Here is a 21,555-nt window from a genome sequence, read left to right as displayed (position 1 = left end):
AGCATGACGATGAGGGTAGTTAGGCTCGTAAATACTTGGAAGGCACACTATCCATCATCAATGGTCGGTATGAAGTTACAAGTCCATGTCATCCAAAAGACAACATGGGTGGCACCAATACTTTAGCAATTGCATCACGTAGTATGATTCCTCCTCAGATCCCGAATCATCAAACGTTTTCAGTCAAAATTTGTCTGCTTGCTCTGTGGACCGAGAACCTGTAAATTTCTTACTCGGCTCCAATTTTTTATGATAGAATCTGCGACCCTGGTAATCTTCGTCCAGTTACCAACAGGCAAGCGTACAACCCACGTGTTACCCTCTTTGATTGGTGGGTCCGTTAAATGGGATTAGATTTATTTCTTTTTTCTTATCTAATGGTTTTTATCTATCCACACATCATTTTTTATTTCTCTCACATCTTTTTAATTTTCGATCATCGGATCGGATGAATTGAAAAAGTTCAAAGGACATAAATTAAAAATGGGTGTGTGAGAAGTAAAATGAGGTGTGTGGATAGCACACCCCTTTATCAAATACGGTATTTGAAATTCAAGAGAAAATTGTAGTATTGTTATTTTAATTTTAACTCAATTGGAGTAATGGCTTTTTAATTAAAAATTTATGATTATTGGTTCCTTAATTCATCAAAATGTGCAGCTATGATCTTTTTCGTCAAATCAGTCAGAATTTTGTCAAAATGAATCATGTTAGAATGACCATTGCTACAATTGGGTTAAAGTTGATGGATCATTGCTCCAATTTTGTTAAAGTTGATGGACCATTTCTCCAATTAGGTTAAAATTGAGGAACTATTGTTACAATTTATATTATTTCATTTTCCATATTTACCCCTTGATAACCTTCTCACGTGTGGCACGTGGCTCATTTTGACGGAAGTTCTAACAGAGTTAATGAAAAAGACCATAGCTACACGTTTTGAAGAGTTAAGGGACTAATGGTCATGAATGTTTAGTTGAGGGACCATTACTCCAATTAGGTTAAAGTTAAGAGACTATTATTACAATTTTTTCTTGAAATTCAAATACCATTAGCCTTCTTTTTTTTAGTCTCTCAAGTTAAAAATTCATCAATGCCGTTCATGAAATTTACTCAAACATCCATTTGGTTATTTGTTGGTATTCCTCTTCATGAGGTTTTATGTTCGAATCTCGTGAATGACGAATTTGATACCAAATTAAGTTACCCATTGTGTGGCTTATCTGAACTCCCTCTCCCCTTAGTGTAAAAATATCGATGTATTAAAAAAATATTCTATCAATTATCTTGTTAGGATGTTGATGCGACACGAATATTGAATAATATTTTGGAAAAACTAATGAAAATGGCTTGAAAACTTTGAGTTTTAATAAAAAAGACAAAATAAAAAGTAAAGTGAACAGTACCATGATTAATTTTTTAGTGTAAAAATGTGGTTTTTTGTTAAAGTAAACAGTACCGGGAGCTTTTCGTTAAAGTTCCCTAATATTTTTGGATTATTTAAAAAATAATCCTCTTTTAGAATATTCACTCTTTCTGATTGGTGGATTCCTTTAAGTGGGATTAAATTAGGAGAAATTTTTTCATTGTGACGGGAACACGCATGGTACACCACGTGCTTTTATGTAAGTGGTGAGAAATTTTATTTTTTAAGTTATTAACTTTTTAACACATATATTTCACCATTTGTATAGTGACATGTAGTGTACCAGTCACATTGAAAATTCTCTCTTAGATCAGATATTTAGTTCTTTTTCCTTCCTTTTTGGGGCCAATAAGGAATTAAATAATGATTCACAATATCCAGAATTTGTAAAGGGGGAAGCTTCGGAGATGCAGTGCGAATTTTGGTTTTATGGATCGGGATGGTGAGATGTGGCAGATCAAATGTTGCCTTTGGGGTTGGGAAGTTTCCTATGTGGACTCTTGTGTTTGTGACATAAGGAAACGTGGGTTACTTTATTTGGGGTAGTGCTATACTCTCTGCACTTGAGGTTGAATCGCTCCCAGTATTTGTTCCGATTGCTCTTCCAAAGAAACAAGATCTAGATTTTATTGGAGCGAATGCTTATGGGGCTCATCATGTTGTTTTGTTTATAAGATGGAGAGATATAAGAAAGGGGTTTACTGTTTTTGGTATATTTATCGTTTCTTGAAGTAAATGGAAAAAAAGACTTTGATTGATTTTTTTTTGTCTTATTTAAAACTCTGTGCGGGTAAACCCGTCTATTTCTTTTTTTTTTTTCCAAAGTTAATCCGTCTAATTATATATGAAGACTAGTCCTCTAAAAATGACTCGTAAGTTAAATGATTAAAAATATTTCTCTGTACTTAAGGTTCTAGGTTTATAAGAGCAATCCCAGCATGGGAGCCCTCCCATCAGGCTATTCACTATTCAATCCACCTAGTAAACAATAAATGCCCTTAATGAACAGTAACTGCCTTTTGCATCTCCACTGTTGCACTTGAATAGCCCTGGCAATTAGCAATAAAATATTACTATTTTTTTATTTATAAAATAATACAAAATAATTTTATTTGTAATTTCGTATAAGATTTGTAATTTCGCAAAGTCCACTAGGCGATTATTTAATTTTTCATTTAATTTTTAATTAATTAAATTACTTAGTTTCCATTAATACCCATCCTCTGTTTTCCCTTCAAAATTTTCCAGTTGTTTCCTTTGCATTCCCGAGAAAATCAAATCCAATCATGACGGCCATCGCCCTCTCCGACTTGCATCAAAATTACAACCATTGCCCTCCTCTCCCTCTCATTCTTCCTACTCGCCAACCATTACTATGCTACCTATCCTTCCCTCCCCTTCTTCTCCTCCACCGCCACGTCCTTTGCTGCGCAGTCTCCATCTCTCGCATCGCAGACGCCGGAATCGCATGCTCCGAATCCTCCGTCAGCTCCTTCTCCTCCTCCACTGTGACCACCACTAGAAGTGGAGAGGATGGGGATAGTGGACGAGATCAGCACGATGTTGGAGGAGTTAGAGGCCTGACAAAAAAAAATATTAAAACAGGCGTCTAACGTCAGATCCACCTCAGGCTCTCGGGCCGGCGAGAATCGACGGGCCTAGCGCTCGGGGTTGCTCGGGCTCCCTTGCCAGCCAACGCTGGACTTCCTACCTTGGGCAACCAAGCTCGGGGTTGTTCAACATCTTTCTCTCTCTCCCTCTTTCACATATTCCCATCAATTTTTTCTCTCTTCTTTCACCTCACCCATCCAAAACTACAATATTCGGTTTTATTTTTTTTATGGAAAATAAATTTATTAAAGAGAAAATCATCTCGAACAACATGTTCCAACTCCCAATTCAATTAAAGTTCAAAGCATCTAACTCCGAAGCATGGAGGCAATAATTCTAAAAGTGGGGATTGGACACCAACACCCCAACGTAAGCAAGCTTATCAACCACAAAATTGATTTTATTATGTTTCCAGAAGAAGTCGATTGCAACACTTGGAAAATAAACCAACAGCTACGGAAAATCAAAACAAACACAACAGAATTTCTATATAAAAATGCTTGTACACATTGCCATACCCTAATTTTCACCATGTTATGAAATTTTCAATCTGAATTTTAGCAATTGTAAATTTCCGAAATCTTGAACAATTTTCTTCATTTCAACAAAAGAGAAATGTTGTAAACGGGAATTGACATATTTTTAATCCGATAAACTCTTTCTCTTTCTCAATTAATTCAAGAGAACTTTAACGAAAAGCTTTCGTTACTGTTCACTTTAATAAAAATCATATTTTTAAACTAAAAAGTCAATCCTTGTACTATTCACTTTACCCTTTATTTTGTCCTTATCATTAAAACTCAAAGTTTTCAAGTTTTTTTCATTAGTTTCTTTTTAATTCAAAGCGGTTTAAGTATTATATATTTCAACCCTCATTTTCTTGCATATAAAGTCAAGTCTTTTTTCCCTCCATCCGTACACAAAGTGGTCCATATACGGCAATCATAAGTACCAGTGAACCTCAATCTCTCACACATTTTTTTTCTCAATTATTGTCCCAAAAAAGGACCCGGCTTTTCTTCGTTCTCACTTTCTATACACTTTCAACTCTTCTTAATTTATTTATGCAGTTACGGTTAAGTTATGTTAATATTTTATATTAATTTTTTTTTATAAAGATAATAAAACATAAAATAATAATAATATAAAATATTAATATAATTTAACCGTAATCGCACAAATAAAAAAAAGATAACAATGTATTAAAAATGGGAGGACAAAGAAGACAGGTCCCTAGAAAATACACCATCAAACCAACCAAGGCCACGAAACCCCCCAAAATACAAACACAAACCCCACGGCACATCCTCTACCACAAATCCACTTTTCCTCCCCATGCCTATAAATCCACCCCCTCATCTCCTCTCCACACCCCCACAACCACAAACCCCACCTGCTCCCCCAATTCCCCGTACCCATTTGTGTTTTTCGATTCAGTTCGAAACCAGGCGGTCTTCACCTTTCTGGTTGTTTTCCTATCTGGGTTTTAAGGAGGAAGAAGAAAGGAAGGCGTTTTGATCATTTTCTTTTCGAATTTCTTTTGGGGTAAGACCCAGGTTCGACGAGTTGTAGACATCACGGCTATACCCAGAGCTCCTCGGCCGCTCGTTCATGTCCGGGGTGTCGGACGAAAGGGTTGTGTAATTGAGAGCAACCCTTCGCCGCACGGCGGGCGTGGTGCTTTGCCTTCCGAAGGCGGTAGCCCGTCTGACCTCCTCTTCCTCGCCGGTGGCGGCTCCCCTTCCTCTGTTTTTCTCTTCTGCTTTTATTAGTTTTATTTTTATAGAGTTTCTTGCTTAGATTTTTAGAGATTTTTTGTTCTATAAAGCGCTCGAGTAGATCGTATTTTTGTTTTCGGGGGTTTTTTTATTTTTTGTGGTGTTTGATTTTTACTGAGAAATCGAGAAAAAAGGGAGAGAGAGAGAGAGAGAGAAAGAAGGCGAGTATGAGCATGACGTTGAGGATCAAGAGGGTTCCCACCGTCGTTTCGAATTACCAGAAAGATGAGGCGGAGGAAGGTGCTCGCCGCGTCGGGGGCTGTGGCCGCAACTGCCTTAACCAATGTTGCATTCCAGGTATTTGTTGAAACGTCCTCCACTTTGAATTTGAATTTTTGTGCTTTATCTTTTACGTACTTGAATTGGTGTTTTCCAAAACAAACCTCCCTATGTGATATGTTGTCAAGAAATTGCTTCATTTGGTTATTTTCTGGTTTTTCGACGGGTTCGGGCGTTATTTCTTATCTGGGTATTTGTCAGTTACTCAATCTATACGGGTTGGAGTAGTTGCGAAGCTTCTTTCTTTTTTTTCTTTTTCTTTTTATTCCTTTTTTTTTTTTTTTTTTTGGGATTTGAAGAAAATGATTTTTACCGTTTATGACTGGGTTGTGTACCATTTTCGGTTTGCGTAGGTGCAAAACTTCCATTGTATGCCTTCAAGAAGCTGAACGTGAATGATGGTGACACGGGTTTGCTAGGACGTGAGAAAAGAGAGCCTCCCGTTGCATTTCTTGACTCACTGCTTCTCGGGGAGGTAAATTGATTTACAGGAGATGAAGAAAGAGTCACCAGCTTTGTTTGTTTCCTTTTGTAGTTAAGTATTATGGAATAAAATTTGTTTACCGCTCCATGGTACAGTGGGAGGATCGCATGCAGAGAGGGCTATTTCGCTATGATGTCACTGCTTGTGAAACCAAGGTGAATTCACTTACTGTTTCCTCAATTTTGTAGTTTCCGTAAACGGGATTTGGAATTCGAGCTTAGGAACGTACACACTATATACTTATTTGGGATATGGGTACCAATTTCTTTGATAATTTGGTGTAGGTGATCCCAGGGCAATTTGGTTTCATAGCCCAGCTGAATGAGGGTCGCCATCTTAAGAAGAGGCCAACAGAGTTTCGAGTTGATAAGGTCCTCCAGCCCTTTGATGGCAGCAAGTTTAACTTCACTAAAGTTGGACAAGAGGAGGTTCTGTTCCAGTTTGAAGCCAGCAAAGATGGTGAAGTTCAGTTTTTCCCCAGCGCACCCATTGATGTTGAAAGTTCTCCGAGCGTTGTGGCCATTAATGTATGCTCTTTCTTCTTATGCATTGTTAGTTCTTTACTAGTTATTTGAGGATAAAAAGTTTAATTGCTTTTTGTCCACAATTCCACAGGTCAGTCCGATTGAATATGGCCATGTGCTGTTGATTCCTCACATTCTTGAGCGATTGCCTCAAAGGATTGACCGGGAAAGCTTCTTGCTTGCACTTCACATGGCGGCTGAAGCAGGGAATCCTTACTTTCGATTGGGTTACAACAGCTTGGGTGCATTTGCTACCATCAATCACCTTCACTTCCAGGTTTCTAACTGCGTGCCTCTCAAGCAAGCTGGCCTTAAATATTGGATTCAGCTTCTGATATGGTTCACTACTATTTATAGTTGTCACTCAACAGTTTTTTCTTCCATTTATAGGCTTACTACCTGGCCGTGACCTTTCCCATTGAGAAGGCTCCTACCAAAAAAATATCCACTTTGAATGCCGAGGTGAAGGTCTCTGAGCTTCTGAATTATCCAGTCAGAGGTCTTGTTTTTGAGGGTGGAAATACTCTGCAAGATTTGTCAAACACCGTCTCTGATGCCTGCATATGCCTTCAAGAGAACAACATACCTTACAATGTCCTTATCTCTGACTGTGGAAAGCGAATCTTTCTCGTGCCACAGGTATGTAGTTAATGAAACTTAATATTTCATTTGGCATATTTTTGTTATTCACAGGCCGTTTCACTAACCCCCCACGCGTATGGTCTTATGAAATGCAGTGTTATGCTGAGAAACAAGCTCTTGGGGAAGTGAGAGCAGAGATTCTGGATACACAGGTGAATCCAGCTGTGTGGGAAATTAGTGGGCATATGGTGCTAAAGAGGAAAAAGGACTATGATGAGGCGTCGGATGAAAATGCTTGGAAGCTCCTGGCAGAGGTCTCCCTTTCTGAAGAAAGGTTCCTAGAAGTGAATGCTCTTATTTTCGAAGGTATTGCTTCAGGTGATAACGGGAATGAAAACTTGCTCAAGGATCCAGAAGTTAAGCCTCGTTCTCATGAAGAAGTCAACACCATCAACAAAAGAGTGCATTGTTCTGCAGTAAATGAGCAGATTTGTCGGGTGTTTACAATGTGAATCCACTATTGCAGTTTACGATTTGGGTTAATGTCTCTACTTTTCTTGGATGCTAGCCGATGCCTAAATAAGCAAAACTGGTTTTGCAGCTTTTCATTGTTTGCAGTGTGTTGTGCATGTATACTGCATAACAACATTGATCTATTTTAGGGTGCTTTATGGATATGTAAAATGCTTTATTGTGGTGGTTTCGTTTGTGGCTGAATAAAAGGCCAGTAGGCTCTATTATGGGGTCATAGCTTCACCAAAAAAATTTGGACAAAAATGCCTCCTAAACAAAAATTTTTAAAAGCAACTTAAAATAATGCATGAAATAAAGTAGGAGCAAAGTCTAAAATATCGATATTATCCTGGTATTTCCATCGAAATTTTCGTGTTTTTAGACTACTGATATTTCCGATATCATCGATATTTTAGACCTTGATATGAACTCTATGTGGTACTCAAGGTATGAAATGCTGATATTATCGGCGATATTTCGCCTATAATATCGGTTTTTTTGAGTTACCGATATTTTAATACTTATCCATTGAGTTTTCGTCAAAATATCGCAATATTATCAATAATATCGACGATATCGCGATATTATCGATAATATCACAATATTTTGGAGATGTGCAAATCGGAGAAGAACGCTGGAGCTTCTACAGCTTTGGCCGACTGTAAAAGAGCACCCTAGACTCTAATCTAGGTATCAAAATAAAATACAAGACGAGAGGAATGTTTTTATAACTTCCGTTTGCCGTGAAACGATCGGAGATGTTCGGAAAGTTTGTCGACACCCACGGCCTCGTCGGAGATGGGTGTGCCTATTCTCGAGCCGATTTCGTCCCAAAAACCTTGCAAAAACACGAGATAGAACTTAAATTTCACATCTAAGCTTCAATCTAGAACAAAATGAGGTAAACTCGAAGCTTACTTAACCGGAGAAATTCAAGAAACTCGCCGGAGGGTTCCTGCGTCGCCGAGTTGCAGAGACGAGAAGGAGAAGGAGAGGGAGAAAGACGAGGTTACTGATGACGATGGGTGTCTTCCTCAAGCAGGTGCGATGGTGTGCGTGTGTGTATGTGGGTCTCAGTGCAGAGAGAAATGAGAGAGATAAGAGTTTCGAGAGAGAGACGGCGTCGACGAGAGCTATTTTTTTTTTTTTTTTTATCTTAAAGAGAGAGAGGTCTGAGAGAAATGGGAAGAGAGGGCCGAGTGAAATGAAAGGAGGTCCTTGAATTATTGAGAGATATCTTTGAGAGAGGCCTAGGATTTCTAAAAGGTAATCAGAAATGGGGAAAATGGGGCACATCTTAGCCTTTATTTTGGAATCCTAAGAAGTTCACCACATGGATGCATGAAATGTGTGCATGCCATGTCTATTGAATGGGAAAAGTTTGACACGGAAAGACAAAGAGCCTTTTGGGGCTCTGGGCTCGAGGCAAGACAGAAAGTGCTAGGGTTTTTTTTTTTCTGAAATGAACATAAGCTGCTAAATTCGCATATATTATAGTTGTTGCCAAAGATTGACACCAATGTGAACTTGGATGTGTTGGTCAACATGTCCTCACAATCCCTAAGTTCTCCAGTTCGAACCCGTGCGCCCATCAAATTTTTCTTTCTTTTTGATGCGCTTTTCCCTTGGCTCTAGGTCTTAATTTCGAATCCAGGTGAGCCCTTTCCTTTTTCTTTTATTATTTGTTTATTTTAATTTATTTGTTTCTTTTATGTTTTTCCTTTCTTTTAGTTTCTTTGTCTTAGGCGTTCGTTTTTATTAAAGTAGGATGTAAAATCAATTATCTCAAAATTATGTGTTTTTAAATTTTGGACTTGTTTGTTGGATACTTTTTTTGCATTTTATTATTCTTTTATTATGAAAATATGCTAAAATATCACTTATGTTTTTGTGAAAATATGCTAAAATATTTATATATATGGTTTTGTTTTGAATTCTTTTTGTACTAATTCATTATATATAAATGATTATGGTGTGTTTAAACTTCTTTCATTAATTATTTTATATTTTCTATACTCACAATGTTTGCCGGCTCGCTATATAATCAACTTAAATCAGTTAAATCCATCATGCAATGCATTTCCTTCCAATTTTTTGTGATAAACTAATAGATAATTGACTAAATAAACATCCTGCAAAGTTTCAACAAAAATTTCCAAGTTTTCTTACAATTTCCGTGGTTTCCATATTATTTTTATCGATATCGATAATATCCCGATATTTCCATCGATATTTCCGTGTTTTTGGACTACCGATATTTCCGATATCATCAATATTTTATACCTTGGTGGTACTAAGTCACTCATGTATCTTACCATGCAATGTATAAAGTGTAAAATATTGTACTAATTTATTATATATAAATGATTATGGTGTGTTTAAACTTATTTCATTAATTACTACATATTTTCTACACTCACAATGTTTGCCAGTTCGCTATATAATCAACTTAAATCAGTTAAATCCATCATGCAATGCATTTCCTTCTAATTTTTTATGATAAACTAATAGATAATTGACTAAATAAACATCATGTAAAGTTTCAATAAAAATTTTCAAGTTTTTCTTACAATTTCCGTGGTTTTTATTCAATTTTTATCGATATCGATAATATCCCGATATTTCCATCGAAATTTCTGTGTTTTTGGACTACAGATATTTCCAATATCATCGATATTTTATACCTTGAGTAGGAGTAATTTCGTCATAAAAATAATGTTTTTTTAATAATAATAATTATTATTTTTAATATACTTGGAGAAAGTGAGAAAAGAGAAAAGAATAAAAAAATAAAATGATGAGTGAAAGTTGAATGGAAAAGGAAAATATAATAAAAAATAAGCAAAATCATAAAAGTTATATGATAGTGTCAGCAGGAAATGAAAGGAAAATAAAATAAAAAACGAGGGACGTGCATCAAGTTCTAAATTTTACTTTAGAAATCCCAACTGTTTATAGAAATTTCATTTTTTTTTTCTTTGCGAAAATAGGTATGTTGGGTAGATAGTAGACAAGAGTTAAACAAAAAACCTTCATTTGTGTATGTTGTGGTCCTTTCAAAGGTTGCAATAAAGTGTTTATCACTGTTAAGTAAAAATACTTCTCTTGAACCTCTAACAATGCATTTGAGTGATGGAGTTTTAGATCAAGGAAATTCAAAATGATGGAATCTAAAAAAGAAATTTCAACATTTTCCTGTTTAGTGTTTCAATTTTCATTTTGTTTACATTAGATAGTGATGATGATCACGTTTCTTTTATGTTTCTAATTTGACTCATAAAAAAAGAAAATAATGAAATAAAAAATCATTGAAGCAATTCACGCATATAAATATATTTAAAATATGTAAGTTGTGTTTAGCACCACATGATTCAAAAAATGTTTTTTGCATGCGCTCCTTCTTGGCTAGGTAGCTAGGAGAGAGTCCCTCTAATCATTTCCTTCTTAAAAAAACAATATTATGCTTACGTAACAGTTGACAATCAGAGTGCGCTAACAAACATACAAACAAACTACAACGATTATTTGATTAATGAAAAAACAAAGAAAGCCGAGCGCCTACAAAACCCCAAAACACTACCTTAATTGTGTCTGACTAGTTGATGATTGAATAACAAACATGGTATTTATAATAAACTTATTCTAACCCTAAAAGATCAGAAACCGTATTCATAATACTAACGGGGTTAAGCTCAAGAAATAAACAGTAAAATAAATCAAAATACTAATATTTTCCAACGATAAATAATATAGAAGAGGATTCGAACTCGAGTCTCGGGGGAGCACCTAGCTAATGTGATTATGCCCAAGTATGTTGTTTACCTAGTATTGGTGCAATTAGTATAGGAGAAGGAAGATGTAAGTGGAAGGACTTAGGTTCTATACCTGTAAATGTGAATGACAAGTTTGATGTTAATTATTATAGTTGCCCTATTGTGTAACTTAACTCAAATTCTTCACCCGTAATTGAAAATTTATTGTTGTATCTTAATTATTATAGTTCCACTTGTTTTCTTTTTTGTTGTTGTTCTCCTTGTAATAGTTGCCAGGCAGCGTATCTTTTATAAGATGCAGCTTTTGCTCCTAATATTAATGCTGTGATTTTTTTTTCTACCAAATGATAAATTTTGTTAAATTAGATATTAGATTAACATCGATTGAGTTTGAATCCACACCGTTATACAAGAGCTCAACACCTTTCTACTATTGTAATAAAAGACCACCTACATTCATGTTGGGTTTTGAGTTGTCATTTTTTTGACCGTCTCCTTTTAATAAAGCATCTATTTAATAAATAAAAAATAAAAAAAGCCCCTAGCGAGTCCGATTAAACATGAAATTGTAAGGTGGAGGCCCAAATGTCAGAGTAAGCCCGCGATAGCAAGGCCGTCGATCACATTTTATTACACTGTTTTGACGACCACCAAAAACAAGGGCGGCGGAGAGGCTGATGCTGATTTTGTCCAAACCACACGATCCATCTATTTGGAAGATCTCATTCTTTCCTCGGATTTGCTTTTATCTCGGTAAGTACCACTTCGCACTTCGCACGCCATCAGATTTCTCGTACTTTTTTTTATTTAAAGTATATTTTGGAACCAAACCGATGCGATAAAATTTGAATGAACACCAACTGTTCGATGAAATGCTTCTACCAACCATTCGATACTCTGAATAATGTTGTTTTTTCGAGTTTTAATATTTATTTTTGGTGATAGGGGAGGAGAGTGATTGTTTCGCGATTTTGTTTTCTTTTTTGATACTGTTTGGGTGTGAATTTGTGAAAGGTGATGTTTGGATTGCTGACAAGTTATGGTTTAAAGTTGCAGATTGTTAGGGAAGATGAAGAAAGGGTTGCACCCTCAGATGCAATGGATATCGTACGTGACGCAGAGCGGCAGATTGATGCAGGTTATGATGACCAAAATCCACCCCGTTGGTAAAGTCTACCACTTGAAGGCGAAACGCCAAATGGCTGAGAACATCGGCCAGGTTGCCAAGTTTAAGCAGCGGTACGAGAAGCAGATTGCCCCGAAAGACGAGCCTTGAGTGCTACTTCAATGTGCATTCGAAATGCCAAAGGGTTTGTATTCTGAGACAACTTCTAAGCACTTTTCCTGTTCTGATTATGTTTTTCATGTTGACTGCCATTGATATTTTTCGTTGGAGAACTTTTCCGATTCGCGAGTTTGAGTTCTTACCGCTCTTTTCTACTTCTGTTGTACAATTTGGCTTTGGATTACCATGTCTATTGTATGCATATTAACAGAGCTTGTATGCCACGGTTATATTATCTACTTTGTCGTCCATATGATTTGGTTTTGATCATTTTCGTCATGTAAACAAGGAGAGCTTGTTTGTGTACAAGGACATACTGCCCGGTATGGTGTAGTTTACATGGCAATTAACCTAGTTCATGTAAACAAGGAGAGCTTGTTTGTGTCTTACAAACTCATGCCACCAGCACGAGTCCGTGCTATGATCGTCCTTCAGAAACTTTTCTCGTAGACCCAGTAGGATTACTCGATACTCCATCTCTGGAAGAAAAGAAAAAATCATTAGATTCTCCTTCTACTATCCACCCGCGTTTTCTTGGAAGCACGTTCATCTTGCAGATGCTCACTACTCGACTGAACCTGGTAGAGAATAAGAAATGCCTTACATTTCTAACAAAACCTAGAATAAAGGCCAAAGAAAAAGAAGATGCCATTGAGGTTATCACCTTACTGAGCTTCTCCCTCACCATCTTGACAGTTTGATTCATAGATTGGGAAAGAAAATACTCCGTCAACGAATTACAAGAGGATCGAGTGTTAGTCTAGCCAATTAACCAGCAAGATAGCATAAGAGTAAGGTTTGTTTGGGGTCTAGGATTGTATTGCGACGGATAACCCCAATATATTCAAGCTATGCTGAAGGGAAATATGAAAAAATTGGGTGTGACTTGAAGGCGGAAGATGAAATTACTCATTAAGGAAACTTATCCCGACCAATCTCCCCAAAAATTTAAAAATAATAACAAACCTGGTGAGAGGAAATCCTTGAAAGGGGAGGATTGGTAACGTGTGAAGCAAGTTGTGATTCTCCTGAGTCCCTGAATAGAAAAGAAAGGCAATTCAGCTTTCAAATGCTTTTTTGAATCTTCGACAGGATGTTCAATTTTCCAATTTAAAGTACTCTTCTACTTCTCCGTAGGACGCAAACAATTTTAACAGATCATCGCCACACCCCAAAGGTGGAACATTCCTCACAATCAAATACCTGCCACAAAATCAATATATAAATGAACGCTGAAACAAGTTTCTACTTTCTGAAAACATAAATAAGCACCATGGGGAGACCTTGATTCGTCGCAGACTGAGTAAACGCCGACCGCCAGAGGTTCATCTTTGTATCGAGGCATTTTGTTCTACAAAAATCCGAAGGGACTAACTACCAGTTACTTGTGCCTACGAGCTGAAGACACTGAGGCTGCGATTAAGGTGCCTCTGCATGCTCTTATTAGTTCTGCTCCTCAAAACATTTTTCTGAGTGCCTAAATGCACACATACATGCCACACGAACACAAACGCATCCACGCCAATATCGAAGCCAAACGTACCAACATGACATGGCTAGCCAACTTAATTTTTCCAGCCTCTGACACCTAAAATTTTACAATTACGCAGTCAAGAAACCATTTACTCTCTCTAAAACTAAAAACTAGAGGTTGTGAAAAGAGAGCAGTTGCTGCAGCTTGCCAGCACATTTTGGATAGAAAATTAAGCATGGGAAATTTCCTCACTTGTTGGTGGTGTTATGGTATGGAAACAGATAAAATACCATCTCTTCATTTCGTTCTCTTAATCCAACTTCCGGCGGTAAACAATTGACTAAATTTCCAGTGGAAAACAATGAGATTGACAGAGTAACGTATACAAAAAGCCTTTCACAATTCTATATTTCACGAGTTGGGGTTGAGATAATTAACCAAACTCTGGCCACAGCTGACTGTGAAGAAGGTTATGCATCACTTTCTGTATTTTTGCATGAAATCCTATTTCAATTAATTACTCTGCTGGAAAAATGCAAGGTACCTTCTGACAACAACCATTTATCTTCGTAAAATCACTAAAATTCATCTCCACATGTATAACAAACCTATGCATACATACATACATACATACATACATATTAACGCCCCACATTCGAATTTGCACCGAAATCCCTTGCTTCTGATATTAAGAGGAGTTTTCACAAACACCTAATAGGCAAGCTGTTCAAACACCACACACAGAATACGCAGCACAACCAATTTTAACACAAAACTTCCTAATTTTTTTTTCTTCTGGCAATTAAGAAATTTATAAAACCAAATTAACTCTTAATATGCAATCAGTGGAAGGTTCTCAGACATTCTGTTGTGTTTGGGCTTCACTGTTGTTCTTTTTTATGTTTTCTTTGTTTTTAAGCCCGTTCTTTGTTTGTTTATAGGAATAATTTGGACATTTGTTTGTTTTGTAAGTATGTGTTTGTTTTAATAAAAGTTCCTTGGTGGCGATCTTTTTGGATCCCATAGACCAAAACAAAACAAATAAATAAATAAATAAAAAAACATCAATCCATAGCCTCTTAAAATCAAATTAAATTCCTTCATGCAAATTAAGATGAGAAACTCACCTATCCTTAGACCATTTCCAAAAGAGATGTCAAATACATCAAATAAGATTAAAAGATATTTATGTGTTCTCCAATGGATATGTCATATATAATGTGGCATATGAGTCATTTGACTTCTTGCTTTCTAGCTGCCTTTTTTTACAGAAAACAAAGAATGAGTCAAATATATTTAATTTAATTTTTAATGCATGGTTCCAAGTAACAATTAATAAAATAAAAACTAAAGCTAATTTTGATAATTTTTAATAGTTTATGTAACTTTAAGCCCAATAAAATAATAAAATAAATATTTGACACATCCATTGAAAAACTAATTTTGATAATTTTTAATAGTTTATGTAACTTTAAGCCCAATAAAATAATAAAATAAATATTTGACACATCCATTGAAAAATAAGAGAATTTATCACTTGTATTCAATTTGCTACATCAGCCATCAAATAAAATTTTGACATACTATACTTGACATCTTCTTTGGAGATGCTCTTAACTCATGCATTTTTCACAAACAATATGTTATCCACATGACTTATTTTACTTCTTACATTGTAATTTAAATTTTCAGCAATCAGACTAAATAAATCAAAGAAGAAAGACAGACGCCAACCATTGGAAGAAAAGAGAACGAGAGAGAGGGCTTTAAGTTTTAACGGCGTCAAGGACGTGACGGCTTGACCGAATGTGCCAAATGACAAGATTGCCCCTTAAAAGTGAAACATTGACAAAACCCGCAGGGACTCGCGCGCAGCGACCGTCTCTTCCAAACCTCCAAAGCTCCCTGATCAGCTCAGCTTTTGCTCTCTGCGACTGCGACTCCATGGATTCCGATCGGGGCGGCGAGGCCTCTGTGATTCTTCGCCAACTCGAAGACTTGAAGGCCAGTAAGAGCGAAATAGAGCGCCAAATATCGGCCCTCGAAGCTCAGCTCCGAGAGATTACCCTTCAGAAACCGAACGGCAGCGTTTCTAATGGCTCTTGTCCTCCCCATATACCGTCCGTTGATTCGGGCTATGGTCACGATTTGTCGCCTCAGATGATTCACCGCTACAGTCGCCACCTCTTGCTTCCTTCGTTCGGAGTCCAAGGTAATTTTACAAGTCCCCTACGTGTGTATGTGTAGTATGTATGTATATATGTATGGCATGCATATGTTACAAAGTTATAACCTTTCTAATGCAAGTAGGGTCTAGAATTATCCAGAAGTGCTCACTTCTAGTAGTAATTTTAGGGGCTGTTTGATAACCATTTCGGTTTCAGTTTCTAGTTTTTGTTTTCAATTTTTTGAAAACTGAAATCTTGTTTGATAACTTTTTTCAATACTGAAAACTAAAAACCAAAAATAAAAAACTTCAAACTTAAAACGAAATGATTGTCACAAAAGAACTTAGTTCTCGTTTGTGTTTAGAATTGAAATGGAATGGATAATCCACTATATTTATAGTAAAGGTGGATTAAAGGGAGCGGTTAATGATTTTATATTTTGTGGGATTTAAAGGGGTTAGACGGGAAGGAAACTTGTCCATTGTAATTCTACCATTTTGGTGGATTGAAATGGATAAGTTTACTTAATGAGTAATCTATCTTCGACATTCAAGTTGGACACAGTTTTTTATTTCTTCCCTCAACATGCTTGTTGAATTAGTGGATTATGTATTTCAATCCAATTCTAGATGCCAAACAAGGCCTCATATTCTTGTTAAATAAATAAAAGTTGAGGCACTGAGATGAAGCATTGAATTTTGAGCTTTGTAATTAATTCATGTAACATCTATGTAAACGATGAGATGATTTTTGCATCTTTTTTAATGGCTGAGATTTTCTAATTGGACTTATATCCTAATTGGCTCAGGGCAGTCAAAGCTCTTGAAGTCATCGATTTTGGTGGTCGGAGCTGGAGGGTTAGGCTCGCCTGTTCTGCTGTATCTTGCAGCCTGTGGTGTTGGTAATGTTTCCAGATAATTGGGATTTTAACAATGGCTGCTATAGATACTGTATTTATGATGATTTGATACCATGAAACTGAAATTGAACTCTTATTATTTTCGGGAACTGAATACTTGTAATGGGACTGTATCTTTAGGCTGCTTGGGGATCGTTGATCATGATGTGGTTGAGCTCAATAATATGCACAGACAGGTACAAGTTGGAAATCATGTTCCTATTCATGTTCTTCATATTGTTCACTAACTTTAATATCATGTATTTAATGGTATATAAGCTATCAATGCTGACTGGTAAAGCTCAGTTAAATTACTGTTGGGAGGCACACTTAATTGCATTTTTTAGGCAGAGTTTGTGCGTGTGCGAATGTGTGTGGATATTTTTTCACTTTATTAATGATTTTTTACATTTTTTTTTCTTATTTCAGATTATCCATGCTGAAGGTTTTATTGGTCAGCCAAAAGTGAAATCTGCTGCAGCGGCTTGTCATTCGTATGTTTGTCTTTTGGTTACTTTTCAGCGTAAAAGAATGACCTAAGTTGAATTAGTATTTCAAATGATACACTAACCTTTGTTTTCTAATAAAATTTCTGTTTGAGGGCTTCTGTTAACACTCGGAAGGTGAATGAGTAAACGAGCACTAAGTTTTTTCTTTTAGACTTGCAATTTTACCCTTGGTCCCCTCCCCCACTTTCCCAAAAGAAAGCCAGAGAGGAAGAGAGGAGGGGGTATTTAGCAGTTGAGTTGGAGGGAGGCAGCTGTGGACAGGGACAGGGGGTAATTTTTTTCAATGAGTTGGAAGCTTGTTGGAAAGAAATTTGTGCCGTGTCCACTCATTCAATTGCTTCTAACAGGAAAACTCTTCTGTTTTTTATTTTGTTGAAACCCTCCTGTTTTAGTATAATTATTTGGCATCATTCTAACATGGATTCATATCCCAGGATTAACTCCACTATTCAGGTTGTGGAGTACCAAGAACCATTACGTACATCCAATGCTTTGGAAATTATGAGCAAGTATCCTTGAAAATTTCCACTTTTTTAATTCTCTTTTGTTTCTTTATCGTAATTCAGAGATACACTTTTACAAACAATCCTACATATTTATTTTTGGTCCCAAATTGCAGAAATATTGTATCATCCTTAACTGTTGACATCTCTAAGATATGATATAGTAGTAGATGCAACGGACAATGCTCCTAGTCGTTACATGATTAGCGATTGTTGTGTGGTGATAGGGAAGGTACATTGGCTCCTTGTGATGATGTTACAAAGGCAGTCTGTGTTACCTTTTTCATTACTAGCTCATGGTTGCAACATATAAGTATATGTACATATAATTGTATGGATTTGTAGGCTGTTCTTGTATTGGTTTAACTTTCCATTTACTCATTTATTCAATTTTCTCTACTAAGTACTAATGGGTATCGTATATACTCTTACAGCCTCTTGTATCTGGTGCTGCAGTGGGATTAGAAGGGCAGGTACATTGTGTAGAAATCTTATTTGGTCCTTTTGTAATATATGATTGTCTATAATGAGGTAGTATAAATTGTCATTTGCAGTATTTTATCATGTTAAAGATTCCAAGTATTTACTCCAAATAGATTTGTGCAGCTCACAGTTTTCAATTATAAAAGTGGTCCATGCTATCGATGCCTATTTCCAACTCCGCCACCTACAACCGCATGCCAAAGATGTTCTGACGCTGGTGTCCTAGGCGTTGGTATGTCAATAAATTGTTTATATTAAAAAATCATGGAATACAAAGTTATGCACTGCTGGAAAATTGCCTATTAATATTCCCAGTGTGCTGCAATACAAAGTGAAATGTTTTATGAAGAGAGAGTAGTTTGATGACTTGCATAGTGGTTAGGAGGAAATTTGGTAATCAGGAGGTTAATCATCATTCATATCTTGTTTGATTTAAAGTATCTCACGTAGTTTTTCATTCCTTGCTTGACAAACCAAGTCCTTGTTTCTTACTACTCCTTTATCATTCCAGTACCAGGTGTCATTGGCTGTCTCCAAGCCCTAGAAGCTATTAAGATTGCAAGTGGAGTTGGCGAACCACTCTCAGAACGCATGCTTTTATTTGATGCATTTTCAGGACGGATACGAAATGTATGCTTCTTCGTCCAGTACCTGACATTACTTCCAGCTGTGATTCCTAGACTTTAATCTGCTTTGATTTTATGAATGCATTAGTCTTAGAACAAGAATCGTTGAAGCCAGAGTGGCTTTGTATTAGTGTAACCTCAGTATGTTAGTTATTTAGGCTTTTGGACCAATGGGCCGCCTACACAATGACCATTCATCCTTCCCTTCCCTTATCACCTCTCAATTCTTTAAATATTAGATCACATGCTCAATTTCAAATCAAATTGTACCGAAGTCTTAATAAGAAGATGGATATCATCCTACTACCTGGACTTGTTGCCTCCCTTTTTGGTATCTGGATTTGTTCTGTTCTTTTAGAACTGAAAATGAACTAGCTTCACAGTTGAGTTCGCTCGCTCATCAGATATGGCACATTTTTCTGCTGGTGTTATTTATTTTATTTTCATTGCAGGTTAAGATTCGAGGAAGGTCACCGCAGTGCGTAGTGTGTGGTGAGAATGCACCATTCTCTAAGCAGCAGTTTCAAGAATTTGATTATGAAAACTTCACTCAGTCTCCACTGACTCCGGTAAATATTTGTCTTATAATTTTTTTCTTAAAGGATTTTGAAGTATCTGATTTTTAAATGCATAATTGGATTTTTCACCGTATAATGAGAACTGGTATTTTTTTCTGGTCACAAACACAATATTGCTGTTTGCTCTATGCAGTTACCTTTGAAGTTAAACCTACTTCAGCCAGACGCCAGAATAAATAGTAAAGAGTACAAGGAGAAAATAATTAGTGGTGAGGCACATGTTTTAATCGACGTTCGTCCAGAACATCATTTCAAGATTGTTTCTCTGCCCAATTCCTTAAACATCCCGCTCCCACGTTTGGAGGCTCGGTTGCCGGAAATAACTTCAGCCTTAAAGGAAAAGGAAGACCATAGGGGTACTGATTCTGGTTCAGGTGGAAAGGTATATGTAATATGTAGAAGGGGTAACGATTCTCAAAGGGCTGTTCAGTATCTCCACAAGATGGGTTTCACATCGGCCAAAGACATCATCGGAGGACTGGAGGGCTGGGCGCATGAGGTCGATCCAAACGTCCCTACTTATTAGCAGGACTAAGTTCTGGAACTTGTGTGCACTCTATACCCTCTTTGTCTTTCCCCGTCCAAGTGTGCACGTGTACTTCGTGATATACAGTATTTATATTGGGTATTAGTGTTGTATTTTCATGTATTGTACACATAAAGTGGTAATTCGGTTGGAATTATTTGTCCTTTTTCCTCATAGACAAGCCATTTACCGGCTTTGACGTTTTGTAGTGTTCTAGCTCTCTGCTTATGTGTAATTTTGCATGTTTTACACTCATGGAATCTGTTTTTTATACTTGCAATCGTGGCCTGAAGGGAATACAAAAATTAAAATGCAAATTAGACAAGAGAAACGAAACTTCATTCCCAAGTCTTGCGAGACTCCAAATGGTTAAAAATAAACCACTCACACGATGCCATGTCAGCATGAGTATGACCACTCACAGGATGCCATGTCAGCATGAGTGTAGGATTTCACACCGGACAAAATCTAAAAGGAATAGATACTTATCCCTGTATATGTAAACTCAACTCTATAAAGAGACATGTGTTTGAACATTTGAATTGCCAGAGTCAAAATTTAGTCATGCAAATCCAATAGTCCACTTTTAGAACCGGCGTCCCCAATTTAGGAGACTTTTCACCTCATTTTGCAGGCCTTAACCAAAGAGGAAAGAAAAAGAGCTTCAAACTAGCCACCATTATTGAATTATCAAAGTTCAGTCCTTATTTGGAATTATTCTGCACTCGTATGTTAATAAAAGCAGAAGTCAATACTCAATAATTCCACTGATCATCAATTCAAGTAACATGAAATTAGCAAGGGAGGATTAATTTTAGATTGAAGATCGGTCATATGGTACCAGGGCCGGTCCTGAGTGGGTGCAAGTGGTGCTACCGCATCGGGCCTCCAAATCGAAAGGGCTGCCAATTTTTCAAATTAATTTGCATGCATATACGTACATATAGTAGTATGTGTAGAATATTACAAACTTGAGTCTTAGCGTAAGTGGTATTATTGCTTCTTTACATCGGCCTAGTGGTATTATTGCTTCCACACAATGACATAAAAATTCAAACCCTGACCCTCTAGATAGTTAAGGAAAAACAATACGCCGCATTTCCACTTGTTGATTTTGTTAAATTTGTTTGTGCTATTAGAATTTATAGAAACTCAATTGAAAACTAAAATTATTTTTTTGAACAAAAAAATATTGAACAAAAAAATAAAAAAAATAAAATTCTTAGTACTTTTTAAGGCCTCCAATTCACTTTCCCACAGAGCCCTTGAAATCTCAGGACCAACTCTGTATGGTACTTGGATTCCATCAAACAAAAGATCTAGGGGGATTTCTAGAGTTTAATAAATAGTTTAATGGTTCCTCTTAGGATCTATTTAGTTCATAGAATGGGATATTTAGAAATAAATTCTTATGCACATTCCTAGAAGATTATTAAACTCGGTGCTCAAATAGTCTAATTAAAAAAGAAATACATATAGATCGCATGAAAGGAAATTGATCATCAATAATAAGGGCTACGTACATCGACAAATAA

The 21,555-nt window shown here is 36.5% G+C and overlaps 3 protein-coding genes and 1 long non-coding RNA gene across 5 annotated transcripts; 3 read left to right on the top strand and 1 right to left on the bottom strand.

Annotated features, from left to right (window-relative positions):
• Nucleotides 1-4,391: 4,391 nt before the first annotated feature.
• LOC126614504 (GDP-L-galactose phosphorylase 2-like) lies at nt 4,392-7,284 on the top strand. Its single transcript, XM_050282176.1, has 7 exons — nt 4,392-5,112; nt 5,448-5,569; nt 5,674-5,733; nt 5,863-6,105; nt 6,194-6,379; nt 6,493-6,741; nt 6,840-7,284. Exons 1-7 carry the CDS (start codon nt 4,983-4,985, stop codon nt 7,194-7,196), a joined length of 1,347 nt encoding a protein of 448 aa, XP_050138133.1. The 5' UTR covers nt 4,392-4,982; the 3' UTR covers nt 7,197-7,284.
• On the bottom strand, nt 7,218-8,751 carry LOC126614509 (uncharacterized). The gene is made up of 2 exons (XR_007620406.1): nt 8,116-8,751; nt 7,218-8,035 (listed from the first exon to the last, which is right to left on the bottom strand). It is a non-coding gene; the product is annotated as an uncharacterized LOC126614509 (long non-coding RNA).
• A 2,791-nt stretch (nt 8,752-11,542) lies between these two features.
• Nucleotides 11,543-12,506, top strand: LOC126614507 (uncharacterized). Of its 2 annotated transcripts, none has more exons than XM_050282180.1 (2): nt 11,543-11,723; nt 12,021-12,506. In XM_050282180.1, exon 2 carries the CDS (start codon nt 12,040-12,042, stop codon nt 12,244-12,246), a length of 207 nt encoding a protein of 68 aa, XP_050138137.1. In that variant the 5' UTR covers nt 11,543-11,723; nt 12,021-12,039; the 3' UTR covers nt 12,247-12,506. The 2 variants fall into 2 exon arrangements, with proteins under 2 accessions (XP_050138137.1, XP_050138136.1); XM_050282179.1 differs by having other exon boundaries at nt 11,551-11,723; nt 12,027-12,506.
• Nucleotides 12,507-15,593: 3,087 nt separating this feature from the next.
• On the top strand, nt 15,594-20,275 carry LOC126614501 (adenylyltransferase and sulfurtransferase MOCS3-like). The gene is made up of 11 exons (XM_050282174.1): nt 15,594-15,941; nt 16,706-16,798; nt 16,937-16,992; nt 17,225-17,289; nt 17,739-17,813; nt 17,961-18,039; nt 18,242-18,280; nt 18,414-18,522; nt 18,802-18,920; nt 19,369-19,485; nt 19,628-20,275. The coding sequence occupies exons 1-11, from the start codon at nt 15,674-15,676 to the stop codon at nt 20,018-20,020; spliced, it is 1,413 nt and encodes a 470-aa protein (XP_050138131.1). The 5' UTR covers nt 15,594-15,673; the 3' UTR covers nt 20,021-20,275.
• The last annotated feature ends 1,280 nt before the right edge of the window (nt 20,276-21,555 follow it).

Source organism: Malus sylvestris, chromosome 3 (assembly GCF_916048215.2).
Source record: "Malus sylvestris chromosome 3, drMalSylv7.2, whole genome shotgun sequence".
In the NCBI taxonomy this organism is placed as follows: domain Eukaryota; kingdom Viridiplantae; phylum Streptophyta; class Magnoliopsida; order Rosales; family Rosaceae; genus Malus; species Malus sylvestris.
This window is presented reverse-complemented; position numbering and strand designations above follow the sequence as displayed.